Source organism: Micropterus salmoides, unplaced genomic scaffold (assembly GCF_014851395.1).
Source record: "Micropterus salmoides isolate LMB-PRFRI ecotype aquatic unplaced genomic scaffold, ASM1485139v1 Ms_hic_scaffold_10, whole genome shotgun sequence".
In the NCBI taxonomy this organism is placed as follows: Eukaryota; Metazoa; Chordata; class Actinopteri; order Centrarchiformes; family Centrarchidae; genus Micropterus; species Micropterus salmoides.
In genome coordinates, this window is record NW_024040041.1 from 1,927,634 (window position 1) to 1,950,369 (window position 22,736).

The 22,736-nt window shown below is 40.6% G+C and overlaps 1 protein-coding gene across 1 annotated transcript; it reads left to right on the plus strand.

The window, feature by feature from the left end:
• Positions 1-107: 107 nt before the first annotated feature.
• On the plus strand, positions 108-22,126 carry LOC119918459 (calcium-binding mitochondrial carrier protein SCaMC-3-like). Its single transcript, XM_038739214.1, has 10 exons — positions 108-748; positions 7,456-7,579; positions 7,716-7,803; positions 8,737-8,848; positions 11,479-11,637; positions 12,085-12,237; positions 13,664-13,777; positions 15,141-15,308; positions 16,935-17,085; positions 17,200-22,126. Exons 1-10 carry the CDS (start codon positions 536-538, stop codon positions 17,379-17,381), a joined length of 1,464 nt encoding a protein of 487 aa, XP_038595142.1. The 5' UTR covers positions 108-535; the 3' UTR covers positions 17,382-22,126.
• Positions 22,127-22,736: the final 610 nt, after the last annotated feature.

Consider the following 22,736-nt stretch of genomic DNA (forward strand, 5'->3'; position numbering starts at 1 on the left):
AGTAGGTACTGACAGGTAGGCTATATGTATTTTAACAAAGTAAAATAAGAGGAATAAAAATAGAAGCTTTCCCGTTTCAAACGATCTTCGAGGCCATTCGAGATTAGATTTCTCAGTTTACGGGGTGCACTTGAATGCACCATTAAGTCCCTGTCGGCGCCCACACGCTTTAACGTAAAAAGAGATGCTGCAGTCGATTTTGAGGTGAGCTAGAGACCGTGCCTCTCCGGTGGACGGACGGTGTGACCGTCTCTGACACAAACTTTAATTCGTCTGAGTGAGTCCACGGATTGGCGCCTGTGAACAAGCTGTGTAACCGACGCGGGGATTAATCTGACGAGAGCTCGTCTAAGCCACATCCACAGCGCAGCCTCGCTCGCTCTTCTCCTTTCTGCCGTCCCTGCGCTCCTTACGGTGCGAGGAAGCGACCCGGTCTCTGGGTAAACGAGGACACTCATTTCTGTTGTGACAGTGTTATTCTCGGCTGCCAAATTAGCAGTCGACCAGTACAGAACACCGGCTTTCTCTCTTTCACATGGGCGAAGACGTGGAGCGGTCCTGCGCCCAGACTCACCGCGGAGGAGACGTAGGAGACGGGGAAAGCGGAGCGTCTCTGGACGCGGACAGAGAGAGGAGATACGCGGAGCTGTTCAAGCAGCTGGACTTGAATAAAGATGGGAGGGTTGACATCAACGAACTGAGGACCGGACTGGCAGCTCGAGGGTTACACCAGGGAGAGGCAGAGGAGGTGAGGGGGCCAGGCTGATGCTGGGACAGGTGCACACACAGGCTGGACCTCTGCTCTGTCCAGCCATCTGCTTTACTGACTAAACTAATACTGGACTAGCCTACAATATAACATGTAAACTACATATAAATATATATATATGTAGCCTAAAGAGAGGTGGCAGAGAATGTAGCTTCAACATAATATACAACATAACATAATATACAGCTCCAACCAGCTCCAACCTCTCTGTTAATAGGCTAATGTATGGAGGATGATGAAGAGGAGAGCAGCCTGATGTTCATTACTCATATTCATCATCATCTCTCTAGTGGCAAAAGTGTCTAGTACTACTGTGGAAATCAATACCTGGTATTTGTCTTGGGGTTATGTACAGTATATCTCTTTTACTGTCAGCACTATGCCTCAAGTTAAATTTAGAAGAGCCACAGCTGATGTTTAGAAGCTTGAGGTTGCAGTCTGAACCTTAGATCAAAACTATTGCAGCAGTGTGTATCAAGTGTCTGGGATTTCAAAAAGTCACATGGAAAAAATATATAAAGCCACTGCTTTTCCGCCATGTAGACCTACTGAGAATCCAACAATTACTGTTTTAAAATGAAGCAAGGTACCTGAGGTACAATTCATGAACAGGTATTAGAAATAGAGTGATCCACTTTGTTGTCAGGAGCCTAGCAACAATAGTTTCACAAATTCAACCTCCTGAATGCCAAAGCTTGCTGTGAACTCCATGCCCCAACACAAGTTAAATGCAGCAGATTCCATGAATGCTAGCGTCAAATCACGACTTTGTGGAATCTGCCATGTCTCACAACTCAATTTTAATTTCTCATGGGATCACAGAAAACACAAGAAATGAAAAAATGTTATCATCTTCCGTTCATCTTGGAATCATAAAGGTACAAACATTTTTTGTTACATTACATTTTGAGCTCAGCTGTTATGTAATACAGTAAGGACATTTAGAGGTAATTTGTACATTTGAATTTTCTTTATTGTAGGAACCCTGGTTGTGCGGATATCTCTTCTGTAAATATCCTGTTTTTAATGTAGCAGTAACTCTTGAATCCAGGCCACCAACTATGTGTATGCATTGAATGAATAGCCTAGATGTTGAGCCGCTTCTGTTTCAACCAGGAGAGACTTAAAGGGACAGTAAGTGATTGTTGTACAATACACTTTTTGTTAAATTCAGCGAGTATGTCCCCATGAATTTCTAGCTCTGCGGTTATATCCGGTTTTCAGCCCTGGGTCTGTAAATGGAACACAAAGAAAGTGGTGTGGAACTTGCCATACAACACTGAAGAGCAGAGAAAGGAACAGCAACGAGATGACTGGCTCATAAAATCTGATTGGCTCAGAGTGAACGCTGGGAGTAAGCTGATTGAGCTGGAAGCGGGAACAGAGACAGAGAGGAAATCATAATAGATAGCAAGAAAATACCTTGAACTCCCGCTCATCCCTCTCATTAACCCTCCTCCTGTCCTTCCTGAAACCTCTCACCAATCTGAGTAAATATTCTTTTATGCAGCACAACTGGTGTTGTTGTTGTTGTTAGTGAAACAACAACAACAAACGTGAAGTAAGAAGCTGTGAGACAGACAGCGTTGTAGGATATTATTATATTATTATTATGATATTACTGTTTTTCTTTCCTTTATGTGGCAGTGTCACTGTTTTTCTGGTTCTGACACAGGAAGATGACGTCCCACCTATGCTGCTGTACAGTTCTCTGATTGTTAACGCACTTTAACTCACTAAAAGTTAACTTTAGATTGAATTAAAACAAATATATAAACCCTTCACTTTTACTCCTACTCACACACTGAAGAGTAAAAGCTGCACATTGGTTAGGAGTAGTTTCTAAGTGACTGCAGTACAAAAGCAGACATGAGTGAGTAAGGCTGGGCGATATGGCCAAAAATGTTAAAATTTATATCATTTGCTATCGATGATTATCACAATAAATGTCAAATCATTATTTATTTCAAGTCTAAAGGCAGATTTTTGCTCCTGAGTGAAAGTTGAAGAAACCAGATGGTTAATTGTGGGTTTAAACTTTTCTTTATGGTCAGAACAAACACTTGAGGCCAAACAGTGGATCACTTCACAAATCTGAGGTAGAACATTCAATCAATGATTCAATCAAAATTTATTTATAGAGCACTTTACAATCCAAGTGGGCACAAAGTGCTGTACAGTAAAACAATAAATGAATACATAAAAGACACTAAAAACAAAGCTCACACGACTTATAAAATACAAATAAAAACAATAACAACCATACAATAAAACAAACAAAAATCAATACAACTAAAACAAAAAATGTCATCTTCAGTTTTCAAAGGCCAGGGAAAAGAGATGAGTTTTAAGAAGAGACTTAAAAACCAACAGTGAAGATGCCTGTCTAATGTGCAGAGATAGATCGTTCCACAGTTTAGGAGCTGCTACAGCAAAAGCTCGGTCCCCTTTGAGCTTGCGCTTAGTTTTGGTCACACTTAGGAGCAGCTGATCGGCTGACCTGAGAGAACGGGTGGGTCTGTAGGGGTGTAGCAGCTCAGAGATGCAGGGTGGGACAAGACCATTAAGACACTTAAAAGTAAATAAAATAATCTTAAAATGGATCCTATCATGTACAGGCAGCCAGTGGAGTGAAGCTAAAATGGAGGAAATGTGCTCATATTTATGCGTTCCAGTTAAAAGACGCGCTGCAGCGTTTTGTACCATCTGGAGATGAGCAATAGAGGACCCACTGACTACCAAGTACAGTGCATTACAGTAATCCAACCGAGCGTGGATTACTGTCTCAAAGTGCTGCCTAGAAAGAAATGGCTTTATTTTGGCCAGTTGCTTCAATTGAAAAAGTTTTTACGACTGTCCTTATCTGTCTGTCGAGCTTAAGCAATTTTAACCCCTAGGTTAGTGATTGTTGGCTTGATGTACTGACTCAAGGAACCCAGACCGACACCGGGGGTCCCAGTAGTGCCACCAAAATACATCACTTCTGTTTTACTTTCATTAAGACTTAAAAAGTTAAGAGCCATCCAAGCCTTTATGTCGTCAAGACACTTAAGTAACGGTCCAACAGTTTCATTCTTTTTAAGAGGCACATAGATCTGACTATCGTCTGCATAACAGTGGAATGACATACCATGCTTGCTAAGTATGGAACCAAGCGGGAGCAAATAAAGAGAGTAGAGGGCCTAATATTGAGCCCTGTGGGACCCCACAAGAGAGAGGCGCAGAAGAGGACACAGACTCTCCACAGCTGACACAGAAAGTTCTACCTTCCAAGTAGGACCTGAACAATTTCAGTGCAATGTCCTTGATGCCAACCCACCACTCCAAACGAGAGATCAGGATTTCATGGTCCGCTGTGTCAAAGGCAGCAGTCAGATCAAGAAGCACAAGAATAACACAATTCCCTAAGTCAGTAGCTAAAAGGATATCATTAAAAACTTTTAGAAGGGCTGATTCTGTGCTATGTAGGGTTTCAAAACCAGATTGGAATACTTCAAGAATATTGTGCTCATCCAAGAAGACCATTAATTGTCTGCAAACTATCTTTTCAAGGGTTTTTGACAGAAAGGTTTGTTTAGAGATAGGAGGAGGAGAACTGAACATTGAAAACAATTGTGATAAAATATTTTGTCAACAATTATGCATGAGTAAAATTAAGTCAAATATTTCAGTCCTTTTTCCTAACAAAATAAATATCTTAATAGAAAAATTAAGTCATTCAAACGAATTAAATCATGCATTAATTGAACATTTATTTATAATGTTATTGAGGAAAATTATATTGTGATAATTATCATTATTGTTTTATTGCCCAGCCCTAATTGTGAGTGTACATTGTATCAGGCAATATAAATAATACAGAACCAGGTCAGTTTAGCCTGTTATTTCCATTTGATTTAAACAGTTGACTGATGTGTCTCCACCTTTTTGCATTTCCCAATGGTGCAAACAACTAGCATAGAGTTAACACTTATTTTGTTTGATGTCACTTTCCATACACCTTCAACAGTCAGTACTTGTTGCTGTGGTACTACATTTTCATTATACGATTCATCCGATGAACCTCATCTACTAGCTGCAGGATTTCTTTCCTGCTCACTTTGTTTTCATTCTTATTATATTAAATATATTTCTATATTGTTGCTCAGTTCACGTGTTAATTGCTAGTGAAGGATTCCACACAAGTAAAATGTAAGAATAAAAAAAAAATCAACAATATCCTTGACTCTGATTGGCTGTTGCTCTGAGCATACATGATCAATCACAATGACTTGAGAGCTCCTCCTTCACTGTCACTGGGAGTAAGTTGCTATATGATGATATGTTGTGTTATTCTTCACACTGAGTTACTAACCTTTTTACTCCTAGGTCGGCACTGTAGAACATTCTTAAAATTATTAGAAGTTTGGCACCAATTCAGAGATCTAACCAGGCTATATTCAACAAATTCTCCAACCTAAACAGTAAAATATTGTAATGAGAAAGTATTTTCTGATCTGCCACCACTTTGCTTCTCATCAGAGGTGCTGGGTCTGCAGAAAACCTTAAACTGTGTTGGTGAATATAGTGAGGGGATAATTATGCATGAACCCCCTGGAAAAATGAGGGCCAGCCAAACTTAATTAATTTCACAGTAGTGTCCTCATTCCCAAAGCGTAACAGTCTACCTGCTGCTCACAAGTTAAGAAATACAAAAACATGCACAGTGGCACAGGGTAATCAGCTGAACACAGTCCTCTCACTTCAAAGTAAAGGTGCACTCCAGCTTCAGGACATTTACAGTATACATCTTAGGATTAAGAGGCTTAAGACTCCATTTAAAATAGATCTAATAAATGGAGGCACTTGTGACAGATTGCTACAAATTACAAAGAAATTCTGGATCTGCACCAAAACCTAATCAGTTGTTCCTTGCTGTGTAGGCCATCCATCTGCCAGAGATCACTGAAGTCTGCTGACAGGTTTTTAGGTATCATGGTAACAAATAGAGAAATAAATGTGACCGATAACTCAACCCATTACAGAACTATGTTTCATCAGTTGTCAGTCTCTAAGAAGAATGTTGGTATTATTATAGTTTGTTAAATTGCACACATTGTTCCCCTTTTGTCGGTATATTGTCTTCATTGTATAGGCTACAGTAGAGGTGCAGACAGAAATTATGGAGGAAGAGAGAGGGGATGCCGTGCACAAACCAGAACTGAACCAGGAATGCTGCAGTAATTTGGCATGCATCTTAAACACGAGGCCACCAGAACTCTAGTACTTGTAATTTCAGCTCTGAAGGCCCTATCATCAGGTGTCAGTTCACCATGTGTTATTGCAAGAGAATGTTTGTTGCAGAGGCACCTGCACGCAGACCTTTGACTTACATTGCTCTACAGGTTTCTTTTACTGCGTATTGAAATGTCCATCAAACAATAGCTTTTGATGTGATTAATGCAGAGCCTGAGGTTGGTTAGATTATTGAGTCTCACCTGTAAAGTTGTTCCCTGGTTCATACCATGGGTCCTGAAAGGGGTCGAATCCCATACATCTTTGGGTTTTGGTAATGCTTTATTTTACAGGGTCTAAGTCTCCAAATAAATTCCTCATCATTTCCGATACATTTTACATTTTCTCAAAGAACTAAGTGAACTAGTGCTAGAAAAACTTGAGAAAGTATCCAGCTGCTTGATTTTCAGTCAACGCATTCAAATTAAGTGCAAATTAAGTGTAAGAATGCATGATACTGTAAATTTAGAAATTACTGATTCACTAACTAAGTTTATTTTGAGTGTAAAAACACTCTGTACACTTAAAAAAAAAAGGCAATTACACAGATAAAAGATCAATCAATCTAAAATGTATAAAATAACCATGCAAAGATTACACTGATCTGTTACATTTTGTGGGTGATGAAGACTTAAAGCACCTACGCAAACACATTCTCATCTCAGGGCGTCAAATACAGACTCTTTGACGCACAAAGTACCCTTCAGCACCCATATTACACCGTCAACCGCTTATACTGCGTACAGTGTCGCAGGGGGGTGGAGCCAATCCCAACTGACATTGGGCGAAAGGTGGGTTACACCCTGGACAGGTCGCCAGTCCATCGCAGGGAGATTTGAAAACCTTTTTTCCTGGACAAAATAGCAGCATGTTGACATAGCAGAGTTACAGAGTTACAGATTAGAACACCAGACACACCCGCAACAACCAAAGGAATTTAAAAAAGCATTAAAAGCAGTGACATCAATTTTTAGCGTGTAGTTCCAAGTCTTTCATCCGGTGTACACCACAATCAAGTGCACTGAGAAAGGTTGCAGCAACAAGAAAAACAGTAAAAAAAAAAAAAAAACAGGCCATACTTCTAAAATAAAACCCTATTTTTAATAAATGTGTGGTCTTCAGCGTCTGTATGAAACGCCTTTAGGTTTAGAAGAAGACGGTTTTGTTTAGGTTTAGGCACAAAACTACTTGGTTGGGTTTAGGAAAAGTTTGTGTTCTTCGTTGAAATAAGGATTGGAGTTACTTGAAAGTCCAGGGTCTCATACAGACACTGAAGGGTACCTTATGTGTCAAACACCGTGAGATGAGGACTGGCTCATACTTCAGATACTCCAGCATCTCTACCTGCTCCATCCCATTTTCACACGCCTGTACTCCCTGCTGAATGACTGACAGGCTCCCTCTGTCCGCAGATAGTCCTCGAGAGCGACATCAACCATGACGGTTTGCTGGACTTCCAGGAGTTCTCTCAGTACCTGCGGGCGCATGAGAAAAGGCTGCGGCTCATGTTCCACAGTCTTGACCGCAACAACGATGGTGTGGGCACGCTAAACAACCCCCCCCCCCAACACACAGACACACACATAAAATACATTTGATATTATCTTTCTGTTGGCTAAACAAACAGACTGCTGTTTAAGGAGGTGTGAGCGCTTTCTGTTCTGTTTTGTAGGTCAAATTGATGTGGGAGAGATCCAGCACTCACTGTACAAGCTTGGAGTGAAGGTTACCATGGAGCAGGCCTCCAGAATACTGCAGAGGTACAGTGTGTGTGTCTGTCTGTGTGTGTTAGTTTTTTATATTTATTATCAGTTTCATACTTTTCCAAATTTGATGATAATTCATTATAAATATGGTTTTGAATGATGACATGTTTCGGAAGTCCAGACTCCAGCTGTAAAACATGATTAAATAATGCATTCAACAGGGAGTTTGACCTCTCTGGAGTTCCTAAACATAAATAATGTCTTTGAATGACTTTTTGGCAAATTAAAGAAAACATATTTCTTCATGCATCCATATAACATATAAAAGATTAAATCTTTTGGTGACCTCACATGATTTCAGTATGAGCCAACTACAACCTGAGAAGTCATGTAATTAGTCAGAATAAGTGAAAAGTGTCTTTAATAAGAGAAAAACACATACATTTGTAAGCCTATTGTTTTATCATGAAGTTGGAGTTGGACACACAACGGAAGTCAGATAAATAGACCTTGAACATTAGGGTAACAAGGATGGACCCCTGTCTGCACTGCAGGCCCAGTACCCTGATGCAGGTTTACACTGATGACAAACAACAAAAGAAAAGGGCCTCTGGTTTGACAAAGGTAGTGTGAACATCCTGTGGAGTAGTTGGAGTATATCAGGGATTAATGTTCAAAGTGCCAAAGTGCATACAAAAAGTACAATGAAATACAAAAATATATTGCATTAGAAAAGAATGAAATAGAACAAGATAGACATGAGTATATTATTCAACATACTGTAAAAAATAATAATAATTGAGTTTTCGAGATTCAATTCTGAAATTTACCACACTACATCTACCATGACATCAAAGGTTTGTTTTGTTCGTGAACATTGGAGATTTATTTAGTGAGAATTTGCAGCACCTGTTTACAGCACTGTTAGCAGATGCCATAATCTATACAGTATGTGTTCTAATTTTCTGGTGGGTCTGTCTCTGTCAGTATGGACAAGGATGGCACTATGACCATTGACTGGATTGAATGGCGTGATCACTTCCTGTTCAACCCTTTTCACAACATGGAGGAGATCATCCACTACTGGAAACACTCCCATGTGAGTCACCAGGTTCCACAGTGAAAACATTCTAACAGTATTTACATTCTTTACACCTCTGAGAACAGGAGCAGGACATATGTAGCGTAACAAAACAAAACAGGAAGGGACAGATAAGAGAGAACACACGTAGTCAGTGTGATCATCCAGAATTTTACTATCAAGATAGATTGTGTTAGTGGTGTGGAATACATCCAATCTTTTCTTTAAATTCATGAAAAAATATCTATTTGCTGTAAAAAAAACTAATATTAATTTACAAAATCCTCATGTGAAAGTAAGTGTGTATTAAAGCCACATTATGTAGAAATTTTATCTTCAAATAACAACTTTGTATCATAAAATAAACAAATCATTTTGATGTAACACTGACTTGTAATAGTTTGAACGTCTCCCTGCCACCTTCTGCAGCTGGAGTCTGGCTCAGATGTTCTTTCCCCACCACTTGTCCTTCCTCCTCTGCCACAGCCAAAAGCTTCCCTTCTCCACCTCCTCTGCCAGTTCTTTTGTTGCCTTCCACAGCTTTCCTCCTGTCACTCCTGCGTCCCTCAGCAGGCATGTGGTTGACAGCCCCACAAAGCCTCAGCATCTGACCTCCATTGGGTAGATGTTGGTCCACCAGCCGGCCTCCCTGCACTCAGCAGCCAGTTCTGAGTACTTGGATTTTTTTTGTTTGAAGGTAGCCCCTCCTCCCATGGTACTGTAAGCTTAATGAGGAGTACAGCTCTTGCCTTAGTGGACCACACTACAATGTCAGGCCGGAGTGATGTGATCTCGCCAGGGAACTGGAGCTGCCTGCAGAGATCAACTCTCATATTCACACTCCTGATCGGGGGAAAAGAGCTTTAGTGTTTCTCTTAGCCTGGTGCTTCTACTACTTCCTCCTACCTGCCTGACAAACTGGATGTGGTGTTCCACCGGCGGTTAGCATCCTCTGCTTTTCTGCGTCTGTCCCTCGAGCACGTCAGCCAACTTGCTCCGGACCTGATCGCGGCGCCATCTGTAGCCAACGTACTGCAACTCAAGAGACCACATGCAAATAGATCGCAACACAACACAAATGGAAAAACATCAAAATACAACCCAATAAGAAAACACAATACATTACACATATACTCTGTCCATCTTACTTGCCATGGATGAGAGAATTTTTCTCATTTTCAGCCTCCTGTAGAGTGTGAACTGGTAGCACCACACCATGTACTTCCCCGGGAGCTGGCTTTAGTCGATCCTTGCCAGGCCTTCTGAGAGCTGCTTCACCACAGTTTTCCCCATCTGTTAGTCAGAGAGCTCTGCTGTGTACTGTCGCCTTAGGCGTTTGACGGGTTGCTCAGACAGAATTTGGTGTTTTCTCGGTCCGGTCATCCTTCATGCCAGTACCGAGAAGAAGATCTCTTCCTTGGGGATGAAGACCGCTGACTTCACTGCGCTTGGGGGGCATGGCGTTGAACTTGGATGTCCGAGGCACATGCCCTGGTGTTCCTAATGGGACGTTCCCTGTTGGATCGCTGTACTGCCTCCTGATGTGTTGTTCCAGCTAGTCCCTGGTGATTTCCAGCCTCCCACTCTTTTTTCCTCCAGCAGCTGGCTGGCATGTTGAAAGGGTGCGTTCAGCTATGGGAAGGCTGGCAAGCTGACCTCCTCCTACGGGGCTTTCACGTCCTCTTTCTCTGCCCGAGTTGCCTTCCTCCACTTTTTGCGGAGTTGCCGTTGCCTTTGCACCAGCTGGCTGATCTCCTTTTCTTTCTTTCCCTTCAGTCTCAGAGCAGGTTGATGGTGACTTCGCCAAACCTGTCTCTGCACTTCTGGTATAGGATGTCATCAAACAGGTTAAGCTTGGACTCTGCTCCTCCTCACAATGACCCATCCAGTATCTTGGTCAAGTCCACGTCCAATTTGCGCCATGTGTCCCCTTAAGGCTGGTTCCTTGCTCTATGCTGTGCTTGGCTCAGTTCTTTGGGGACTTATGAGGTCTTCTTCTTGGTGCTCACGTGGGGGCTTGCTGTCTGCTACTTCTTGCCTTCAGCACCGTTGTTTTCCAAAAAATATTTCAAGTTAAAACAACATATTTTATGACCCAGTAACTACCTTTAGACAACAGCTAACATTAGCATTCAACCATTTCCTAGCTAACACGATACGCTAGGCATAAATGAACTTTGAAATATCAATGCACATTTTGGACACATTTATTTAACCCTGGAAATTTAACACACTGGATGTAATCATGGTTGAAATGTATTGTTAACCATGTTACTGTTTCTTCACCCGACCTCAACCTCTTCATGCTACACAAAACACTCACTGCTACAGTGCTTGGAACACACTTTAGTGTTGGATGTGAACTGTATGCACAGATGCGCTACAAATGCAAAAATCTGACTACAAATCAGAAATTGTTTGTGCAATCATCACAAAACATCAAGGATATGTCCACATAATTACCTTAAACATACCCTGAAAGTTTCTTTCAAATCGCCCACTTACAAAAATTGCGTGTCTTGCAGGATATGTCTTATAACAATGTAAACCTATTTTGCTTAGCGCAAAAGGGTATGAACCTGCAAAAGGGTATGAACCTGCAAACTGCAGCGTGCTATATATAACTATATTTTCCTATGTTGTTATAGATGTTTGACATTGGGGAACATCTGACGGTACCAGATGAGTTTTCAGAGCAGGAGCGGCGGACAGGTCTGGTGTGGAGGCAGCTGGTTGCTGGAGCTATGGCAGGAGCTGTGTCCCGGACAGGAACTGCTCCTCTGGACCGCCTGAAAGTCTTCCTGCAGGTTGGTCGTTTCACTGTAAGCTGTCAGATATCAGCTGTTAGTGAATATAATGTTGGAGAAACATCCACATATGGCTATCTTTCAGAGTCTGGAGCTCACACACGCAATGATATTCACTGACTTACAAAAATGAAACAAAACAGGTGGGTTGCCTTTTTTAGCAAAAAACTCAAAGCAAGGTTGGCTCAGCCTGTGTTGAAAGCTTGAAATGTCAGCAGCTACTTATGTAACAAAGGACTGACTGGCATTGATCAGCAGCACTTGGAAACTTCCTACTGATTTATTATGGTCATTTTCTGCCAGTTAAACATTACTGATCACTGATTAAAGGTTTACACCCAGATGAATATCCAGTGTGTCTCTATGTGCACACTAGCCTACAGTACCATTTCAAACTTCATACAGGTTGTAATAAGATGACTGACCTGGCAGAGTTTGTGTGTCCAGGTACACGGCTCTACGTCTCGGGGGATTAATCTGTGGTCTGGACTGAGAGGGATGGTCCAGGAGGGAGGCGTCATCTCACTCTGGAGGGGAAATGGCATTAATGTCCTCAAGATTGCACCTGAATCTGCCATTAAGTTTATGGCCTATGAACAGGTCAGTGCACTCCGATCAGTCAGTGGCAAAGAGACGATCTCTCTGCAAGCTTGCTAAGTGTTTGCTTAACCCTCTATGGCATGAATTTTTATTTTAGGAGGAAAAAAATATTTCACCTTAGTTTTTGGGAGCTTGGGGGTCCCTGATAATATATCAGTCAGAAAATGTGCCCCCCCACCCCAACTACCAGATTTTGGTTTGTTGCCTCAGGGGAACAAGATGCTATGAAGGTAGTAAAACGCTAAGGTTTTCTATATTATATAATAAGTGTAATGAGGAACAAACAAGCAATACATTAGAAGAAGTTTTATTTCAACAACAACAATTTCATCACGTTTTATTTTAACAATCATCAGCAAATGGTTTGTCAATCAGTGGGTTAGGAATTAGCTGCAGTGTGTGCTCTCCACCGGGGTACACGTGGAACATCTTCCTCAGAAACATCATCATCATCTTCATTTCCCTCTACATCCACGGACTCATTGTCACCAGATAGTAAAAAAACAACCAGGAAGCGCAGGTCACATTCCTCTCTTCACCCACTGATGTCCACACACACACACACACACACACACGTTCATTACATACAGTATGTTACTCTACTAACTGAACCCTGATCGCCTAAGTCTCCCTCAAACCTGATTCTGGGGTCCACTCTTCCTCACTGTCACTCTCCTCAAGCTCACTGCCCTCACTGTCGGAAGGAAGAAGCTTAACTGCCCGATGTTTCTTACACCAGTAAAATGTTTGTGCATACATTTCCTGTAATAGTAGATAGTAAAGCAAAATAAAATATTATGGTGATAATGTTATTGTTCAAACAAAAGTGGTCTAACTGCACAATGTTGCCCTGAGGCAACGAATGAAAAAATACCGTTTTACTATATAAATAAAGACTAAAAGTGTCTTTACTCAATCAGATCTTGCCCTTGACTTAAACTTATTTGGATACTCAATCAAATATGCTTCTTCACATATTCATGCACATCACATATATTATTTATACAAAGTTATTTAAATTTAAACATAATAAAAAGTGAAATTTATCTTACCTTGTGCTAACAGTGTGTCCAAGTCGGCAATGGTTCCAAAAAGGACTGTTCCACCCCACGGTGAAAGGTCAAACCCACGCCAATCTCAAATTTCGTTGGTCACAGACTTATCATCAGACTTGTAATATGATATTTTACTTACAAAAGCGGGCCAAAGTACTGGTTTGTTGCCTGAGGGCAACACCATGCCATAAAGAGTCATGTTGGAGCGTCAAATAAAGTGAATAAATTCTGCATCATTCTCAATTCTGTGTATACATTTGCACTTCTTTTCTCTCAAGCTGCATCATATTACTTCCACTCTTCTGTGCCTTCTCAACATCTTCATCAATGCTTTATGCCTTCGCTTCTTCCTGTTCCTTCTCTTACGCCAGATCAAGTGGCTGATCCGAGGCAGTAAAGAGGGGGGCAGTTTAAGGGTACAAGAGAGGTTCATTGCTGGCTCTCTGGCAGGAGCTATTGCCCAGACCATCATCTATCCCATGGAGGTCAGTTGGAAATTTGTGTGATTGCAAGGTTCACATTAAATTTCTTTTCACTGTTCCTGGTGCTAAACACAGTTTTTATTTTATTCAGTTTGAAATGAATGCAAACCAAGTTCTGGTGCAGACAAGTTCCTCTAAAAGAGCACTATAAAAAACAAGTACCTGTTTCTGAGAAAATCCAAGCATCGTTTCATTCTTCAGCTCTAAGACTCATTAACCAAGGCTGGCACCCATGCACCACTTCTCATTAAAGATGTCCTGAGCTGCTTTAAGTTTAGCATTGGGGCCAATCAGGTGTCCACTTACTGTGCAGGGCTTGTGAATAGGATAGCTTTCTGATTTGGTCATTTTATTTACATGGTTATCTCTTCCCAGTGGTTCATGAGGTAGAGCAGGCAGTCCACTTCCGATCCCTGGCTCCTCTAGTGTCCTTGGGCAAGATCCTGAACCCAATGTGCTCCTGAAGGCCATCAGTGTATGAATGTGTGCGAATGATTAGCTCCTTTCCGATGTGCAGTTGGCACTTGCATGGCAGCCACTGTTATCAGTGTATGAATGTGTGTGAATGGGTGAATGTGACATGTAGTGTAAAGCGCTTTGAGTGGTCGGAAGACTAAAACAAGCATAGTCCCTGCACAAACCTTAGTTAACCCTATCAGGAATGTGTGAATGATCGGGACATTGATGTCTTACATGGTGGAGCTTTGGTAGCAGTGCCCTGAGCTCAGCTCTAGATGAAACAGAACCCATCATAAGAATCAACAAAAGAAAACAAAATGTCTAAGGTAAACATAAAAGGGCATTGATAGCAGAAGGTGAACTTCTTAATTTACCAGTAGATTTACATTCCATCACCAATGCTCATCGGCTCCCGTTAGTGACCAAAAGAATGAGATTGCAGATACAAGGGGCCAAAATGAGTCTCTTTTGCTGTGTGGCTGGGCTCACCTTCAGGGAGAGGGTGAGGAGCCTGGACATCTGACAGGAGCTCAGAGTAGAACTTGATGTTTAGAGTTGAGGCATCTGCAGTTTTTCTGAGGATGTCCAACTGGAAGAAGACCCTGGGGTACCCGTAACACAATGTAGGGGTTACACAACATCCCAGAAAGATGTGGAAGAAGCTGGAAGACATAGCTAACTAGAGCAATGATTACCATGACCCAGCCCCAGATAAGCAGCAGAAAATGGATGGATGGAAAATGGCCTCTTGATGCTAGTTCTTTGTATTTAAAATAATACAAAAGCTACTTCTATCTCCTTTGTCCAACTGAAGAATAATAGATTTTTCCTATCTGCCCTCACTCTTAACTATTCACTGAATTCTTCTACCTTCTTCAACTTTTGCCTGTCCCCCTCTGTTGGGTAGGTGCTGAAGACTCGTCTTACATTGAGGAAGACAGGACAATACTCCGGTATGGCTGATTGTGCCAGAAAGATCCTGAAGACGGAGGGAATTCGGGCCTTCTACAGGGGCTACCTGCCAAATACACTGGGCATCATCCCCTATGCTGGTATTGACTTGGCTGTGTATGAGGTGTGTACATGTGTTTTTACATGTTCAGCCACTCTTCCACAATTATGTAAGTGAGCTGTAGTGGAAATCATACAAGATAACTATTGACGGTCTGTGAATTGAACCAGGAAAAATAACATTTTTAGGTAATTGGGTAGTAGGTAATTTAGTTAAACTACAGTGTGTGTGTTTGTCATGAAGGAACACTGATGTCTTTTGAATCGCTTTTTGAACAACAATGAGCTCTATGGAAAAGTTTGCCAGTTCATGTTTCTCATATCTGAATAAAACCCAGACAGAATTTCAGACAGTTAATTTACACTTATCCAAAGATATGCATCTCTGTTGGCCAAATCTGTCCTGGTTGTCCTGGCTATCAGGGTCGGCTCTACTTCAATCTAGAGGGTAGTGGTAATGCACCTAAACTTGCAGTTTAGCAATTTAGTTTAGTTTTAGTTTAGCTAGAAATCTAACAGCTAGAAAATTGGAAGCTAAGCGCTGAAACACATTTCTAGAAAAGCTGGAAGTTAAACTATAATATTGTCAAAGGTTTTAACTTCTGTTGTAATACAAAAAATATTATAATAATATTTTAGCATAAAAAGTATTTAAAAAGTTGATTGGAAGCATAAATGTCCTCAAAAAACAAGTTTTAACGTTTGAATGTTTCTGTAGCTTGAAATATGCAGAAGTAGTAATCAACTGAAAAACATTCAGAAGAATAAATTGCAGAGCATTGCTTAAAATGCAGAAATTGGAAATGAATTACTTATTTTGAAAATCCAGCCTTTATCCTTGGCCATCCCATTACAACCACCTCAACCTAATTTTCCAGTTAAGATGCAGTTACTGTCTGGGACTTTTTGAATTTTGAAAAACTAGGTCAATCACTAGTTTCCTGTTAACATACAGTGATCATTGGCTTTTATTTTGAAAACTAGGTCCACCGGTTTCCTGTTAACATACATTGGGGCATTTATTGTGAAAACTGTAAATGAATGATTGTTTGTGTTGAGGTTGAGGATGAGTGAGAGTGGGGTTTACTAATTGACTTCCATTTTAACTAAGCTTCAAAGAAAGTAGATTTTATTAAAAGTTTGAATGAGATTTGAAAGTTGAATAATACCACAATGTTTAAAAGTTTGAATGGTATTTCTAGCTGAAAGTATGAATGAATATAAAAAAGTGTAGGAAGGAATATGAATAGTTCAAAGACTGCAACTCCTATCGCCTAAGTTACTGTAAGAGAGAGGAGACCCTGCTGAAGAAGCTGTGTGAGATTTGTGTGCGTGGTGTCAAAAATATGTGAATTACAGCAGGTTAGAGCCGCCTCTCTCATGAAAATTGTGGTCTCAGTTTAAATGGAAGTTTATGTGGCAGTTGGCTGGCACTGCTGTCACCTTGAAGCTGACTGTGCTAATCACTCTGCCAGATATAATGTGTACTGTGACTGATGAGTAACATTCCAGCAATGACAGATTCGTTGGAAGCTCACAGATTAGCTGTAAATCTTTCCAGTTCTGACACTTTTAAATAAACGACGATCTGTCCACTTTCCTTTTTTTTTTCTTCTTACCTCTTGTAACCCTACTTTCCTCCACTCTTCTCATTTATTTTCTAAACTCTTTCTAACTGTGCATGTTTAAGACTCTGAAGAACGCCTGGCTCCAGAGGAACTGTGCACATTCAGCAGATCCAGGAGTTTTGGTCCTGCTCGGCTGTGGCACAATCTCCAGCACCTGCGGCCAGCTGGCGTCCTACCCCCTCGCTCTCATTCGGACACGTATGCAGGCACAAGGTGAGAAAAACTGTAGCTTCAGACATATTCTAAACATTGTGAGCATGAACAATGATCCAGCAATAGATCTTCTTAAAAGAGCCTCTGTAACCTACATTGTTCCTCTTCTTTCAGCCATCACTGAGGGTAAACCCAAGCTGACCATGGTGGGCCAATTCAAATACATCATATCTCATGAAGGTGTACCGGGCCTTTATCGCGGCATCACCCCCAACTTCCTAAAAGTCATTCCAGCTGTCAGTATGTCCTACGTGGTGTATGAGCACATGAAAAAAGTCCTCGGGGTGGGTTACTAGACTGAGACCAAGAAGAGAGATTAACAACAAAAAGGACAGAGAAAGCAAAGACTTTATTATGCATGTCTGAAGAAGCAGAGGTGAAGTGATGATACAGCTCCTAAGACATCAGCAGGGAAAGAAAGAAGTCTAGAATGAGGACAGAAGAGAAAAGACGCCATTTAACAGATGGGGATGATACTGCTGTACAGTATGCTGCACTTCCTGTTGACTTGTTGTGGAATTTGGAGAATGATGTTAATGTTTGTCCACTTTGACACCATTATGCCACATACACACAAGAAATGCAGTTAGTCCCAGTGTATTTGGATTTTAACTAATGTCTCAACTTGGTCCTCAGCACACAGTCATAAATACATTTTACAGTTTTTTTGGATTGCTTAAGCACGATTTTCAAAACAGGGCCCGTGTTTTCAAAACACTAGACACAATTAGCACAACCACACACCCAAATAGCAAAACACTACAGATGCTTTGCATAATTAAACACTCTTGTAAAAACTATACACTTCTGTTTAAAAACCACACTTTTCACCACACGTTTCACATTACTATACTCTGTTTGCACGAGTTACACTCTGCTGTGATAAACCTAAAACACTTTTAGCACTTCTACTGCCCTATGATTAGAGTAGGCTACCATCAACAAAGTACAAATATAATGTAAACTCACCAAACACTACACAAGACCAATGTTGCAGACTGAAGAAACTCATTTATTTCTCAACGCCCAAAATGTTGACATGGAGATTCATAATACTGTAACAAAATGTCACTTTACGTAGTGTACTGTAAGTTTACTGTAAAAAAATCAACATCGCAGGCAATGTTTCAAGAAACGTCTTGAATGACGAATCCATCCTTGCATTGCCGCTATCTCCATCTGGTCACAGGCCTCCTCCACGGCTTGGATGAGGGGTACCTCAGCCTGGAGACGGAGATCCTTTACCTTCCACTGCCATGCCGAGAAAAACTCTTCTATAGGGTTGAGGAATGGAGAGTATGGTGGAAGATATAGGACGGTGAAATGTGGATGTTGCTGAAACCAGTTCTGAACCAGAGCAGAGCGGTGGAAAGACACTTTGTCCCAGACAACAATGTATTGCATATGATCGATTTGATTTGCTGCTGTTATGTTGTGCAATCGGTCCAAGAATGTAAGTATGAGTGCTGTGTTGTAAGGGCCCATATGGGCATGGCGGTGGAGGTCCCCATTCTGTGTAATGGCTGCACAGAGTGTTATATTAACCCCACGTTGCCCTGTGGCCAATGATGTTTCTTCCCCTCCTTCGTGTTCTCGTCAGGTTGAACCCAGCCTCATCTACGTAAATGAACTCATGCTGGATCTCCTCTCCATCCATTTGTAAAACTCTCTGAAGAACAGTGTCAGGCAAAATTGTGTAGTTCAGTGTAGATCTAGTATACATATTACAGTACAGTAAAAGATTACGAGACTGTATGCAAGATCACACTGCTAAAGTGAATACATACCTCTGCATATTCATTCCGCATTCGTTTCACCCTTTCGGAATTGCACTCGAAAGGCACTCGATAAATTTGCTTCATTTGAATATGGTTTTTTTTTAGGATGCGTGCCAGTGTTGATGTTGAGACCTGATGGATATCGTTGAAACTTATTGACAATGTTAGCTTGGAGCTGATTGAGTGTTATAGCATTGTTGGCCAAAACCATGTTTACTATCTCCCTCTCTTGCTGTTCTGTGAACATAGGAGGCCTTCCCCCTTGTCGTTCCTGACCCTCAATCCTATGTAGAAAAATAAAAACAGTATACAATAGTACAGTAATTTCACAGGAAAAGGTAACAGAAGTGCTGATAGTGCATAGAATACTGTACTGTAAGCAGTTACTGAAACCGTGCAGATGTTTTTGATATGATGATATTTTTACAAAAGCTATTTTCATGTCGAAATGTTCTTATCACACTTGCCACTGTGTATTGGCTTAGATTTGGCTGTACTTGCAGTCCAGCCTCCCTCAGCGTCAGGCCGTTGTTGACAACGTGGTCGACCAGTGTTGTGCGGATCTCATTTGTCAGATTCGGTCCTCTTTGAGCACCTCCTTGTCTTGTCTCTTGACTTCTTCTGTCTTCTTGTCTCTGACTCTTTCCATTGTGCTTGAAGACCAATGAACTCACCTGCTGCTTTTTATAGTGCTTATACACCTGATTGGTGTGTCTACAATTAAGCAAACAAGTGTTTGCACACCTGATGACTGTGTTGAACCAATTGGTTGGACGGTGCGGTAATTTGACAGTCAGTGCTTTGGTATTGCAAGGAAGTGACTTCATGATAGATTTGTGTGTGTAATGTATGATAAGTGTGTTTAGTGTTTTGCAAATCACTGTGTGTAGAGTTTTGCAACAAGTGTGAGGTTGACAGTGTACTTATAGTTGTGCAAATATGGGCTGATGTTTTGCTTCTTGAGTGTAAGGTTTTGCTAATAGTGTACTACTTTTAATTTTAGTGTGTAAGCAATCCAAAAAAACTGTAATGTAAGTTGGGGTCACATAACAATCTGAAATACTATGTATGATGTCAGGCTTTATCAGTAGGACTTCTGAAATACCAAACAGTACAATTACACTGTTCACGTTACAAAGAAATCTACCAAGAATTGGCCGACTCAGTGAGTTGCTGGATGGCGTTACAGATCTAACTAGCTAGCTTGTTTTTGCTGGAGCCCTCTGCATGAGGAGCTCCACTGTATCAGTGCGGTGGTGTCGTTGAAATGAATGAGGGGGTTGTGTTTTTTCAGGCAGTGCTGATGTCGGTCTAAACACAGCCTTTTCCAAATGTAGCACTTTAGGCAGTTCAGCATATTTGATGACGTTGATGTACTTTAATGATTCTCACTATGTTCGGATGGTATCCACATGATTAAAACTCACCTATTGTAAGTCCCTTTGGATAAAAGCTGAATATATGTAATGTAATGTGGAGAGCTGCCACTTTTGTGAAAATAGCTATTTGGGACTGCTGCATGAACGGTTTCAATTGATTATTTTTTTCAAATTGCCTCCACTTCTCGCCATGTAACCATGGTAACCCAAGCATTTTACTGCATTTTACTAAGCAGTGAGCATTTGTCCAGTCTGGGCCAGAAAACAATGATTTATAATATTAGCTAAACCTATTAATGATGTCATATTGCTAACTCTTTCCTGTATTTGGACCTGTAGGTTCAAATACTGTTAATATATTATTTCATGTGATGAGACTACAGAAGTAGTGGATTGTGGTAACATGGACATTGTTGGCAGTAGCTGTGGTTTTGCCTTGTTGGTAGTCTTTCAAAGTCTACACTTTGAATGTGTAGAACACTCAAAGAATTTAAAAAGTATTTTATCACTAAAATCAGTTCCAAAATCAGTAAAAGGTTCTCCACAGGAAATCTTAGTCAATTTGTATTGCCTTTTTAGGCTGAATATAACCTCTGTATATTGCAAAAAGCATCCTCCTTTTTCTTTTTTAATTTAGTTTTCTGCTGTGCACACTGTTGTAGAAACACAGTATTACCAAACCAGAATGGACAGAACATTTATATCAACAGAGGTGCTTCAACAAAGAATCTGACAGTAGCTGCATGGTGGTATCCCTAAATACAAGTGCTTCTACTACTTTTCTTGACTAACTTCGAATGTGCTGAAGACATGCAGTGTGGTATGTACCGTGTTTGTTTGGTCTGCCGGTGCTGCTCATGGCTCTTTTGAACCCTCAGCATCTCAGTTCAAACAGTAAGAAAACAAGGACTGTGAAATGGTACCAGTAGTCTGAGGGCAGTTTGGGATTTGAACAGCTACACTGGTGTTTTGTTTCTGTGTTCTAGTCATTTGAAATGACAGGTGTGAGGTTGAGTTTCAATGTTATTCTTGCAAATTAAAAATAATGAGCTGTGTGGGTTGTCTGTCTGGCAGCCTCCTCAGCTACTGATATCATGAACATCATCACAGTTTAACAATATTTTATCTGTCCAATTTCAGTTTACCACTGATATCCATGAGCCTCCAACTCATATTTACCTCCAGCTGCTGAAAGAAAGTAACTAATATCTCCCAGTGTTGCATATTGAACTATTTTTATATACCTTATTCCCTGCACTGGAGCTTCAGCCAAAAACATAAACCTTAGCTGCATGAAGAAATGGAATATGGACAAAAGCAAGTTTTAAAGAAAAGAGGAAAACAAATGATTGTGTATCTGTGCATGATTTTTAAAAATTATATTTAGGTACAACTGAACCGCACACAACCTTTCTATAGTAGTTTGTTGGTGCAGTTCAGAAGCAGCGGCAGCACGTAAAGGGAGTGGTGATACACTCCCACAGACTTTGAATGTCATTATTTGCATAGTAGGCAAAGACTTATATTATGAATGCCTAATTCCCTGCAGATTTTTTGTTTTGCTCCCTTTCAAGCATACTTGAAATGATGATTGCTTGTTGCCACTGGGTCCTTGCAAGCATGACATACAATATTTGTAAAGCATGAGTGCATGTTTCCAAACCTTTTGTGAATGTGTAGCCATGGCTTCAGTGTTTGGGGACTGTATTGCCTTTCTTCTACGAGCTATTTTCAACCCAAAATAAAGAGCTGTTGTAGAATGAGTTTGATAACAAACACCACAAAAAGAGCTTTCTAGTTTTGATAAATTGTCTATGTCAGTCGAATGTGTATGTGCACTTTACATGCCCTGATTGAATTAAATCTGTGACATTGTACAAAGAAGAGGGCTCTGATTGTTCAATAGTAAATTACGTGATAACCTCGCACAGCTGTACAGACTCATTTAACATTCATTTGCACATGGTCGTCTTTAAATTTTTGGGCCACTTGTTGCCAGTGGAACAAGCTGTAAACACAACATTGACATATTATCATTTAATAAAATTGTTGTGATGAATGGGCTCACAAATACTGTAGTTGTCTATTATTATTATTATTATTATTATTATTATTACACATGGAGCAGCATGGATCAGTTGGAGGCATGTTTGTCTTTTGGAGTCTATTGTTTTGTTTTTTTTACTCAGATTTATATTTCATTTCAGCCTTGACTTGTGACATGTATTGTAAAAGCAGTGTGGGTTATAAATAGTCTCATTGTGCTTGCCTGACATTTGGCAAGTGCTAATTCTACTTATACAGCGAGCATTGGGACTATCAATAAATCAGGGTAAACCATCTGAAGTTTTTTTTGCTTTTACCTCATTTAGTTAGTGGCAAAACAAGATCTATCAATGAAAATGCATCAGTATAATTACTTATTTTGGTCTGTTGAGGGGAGGGTGTTAGACTTGTAACTAAGGAGGGTCTCAAGAAAATCATATTAACAGGA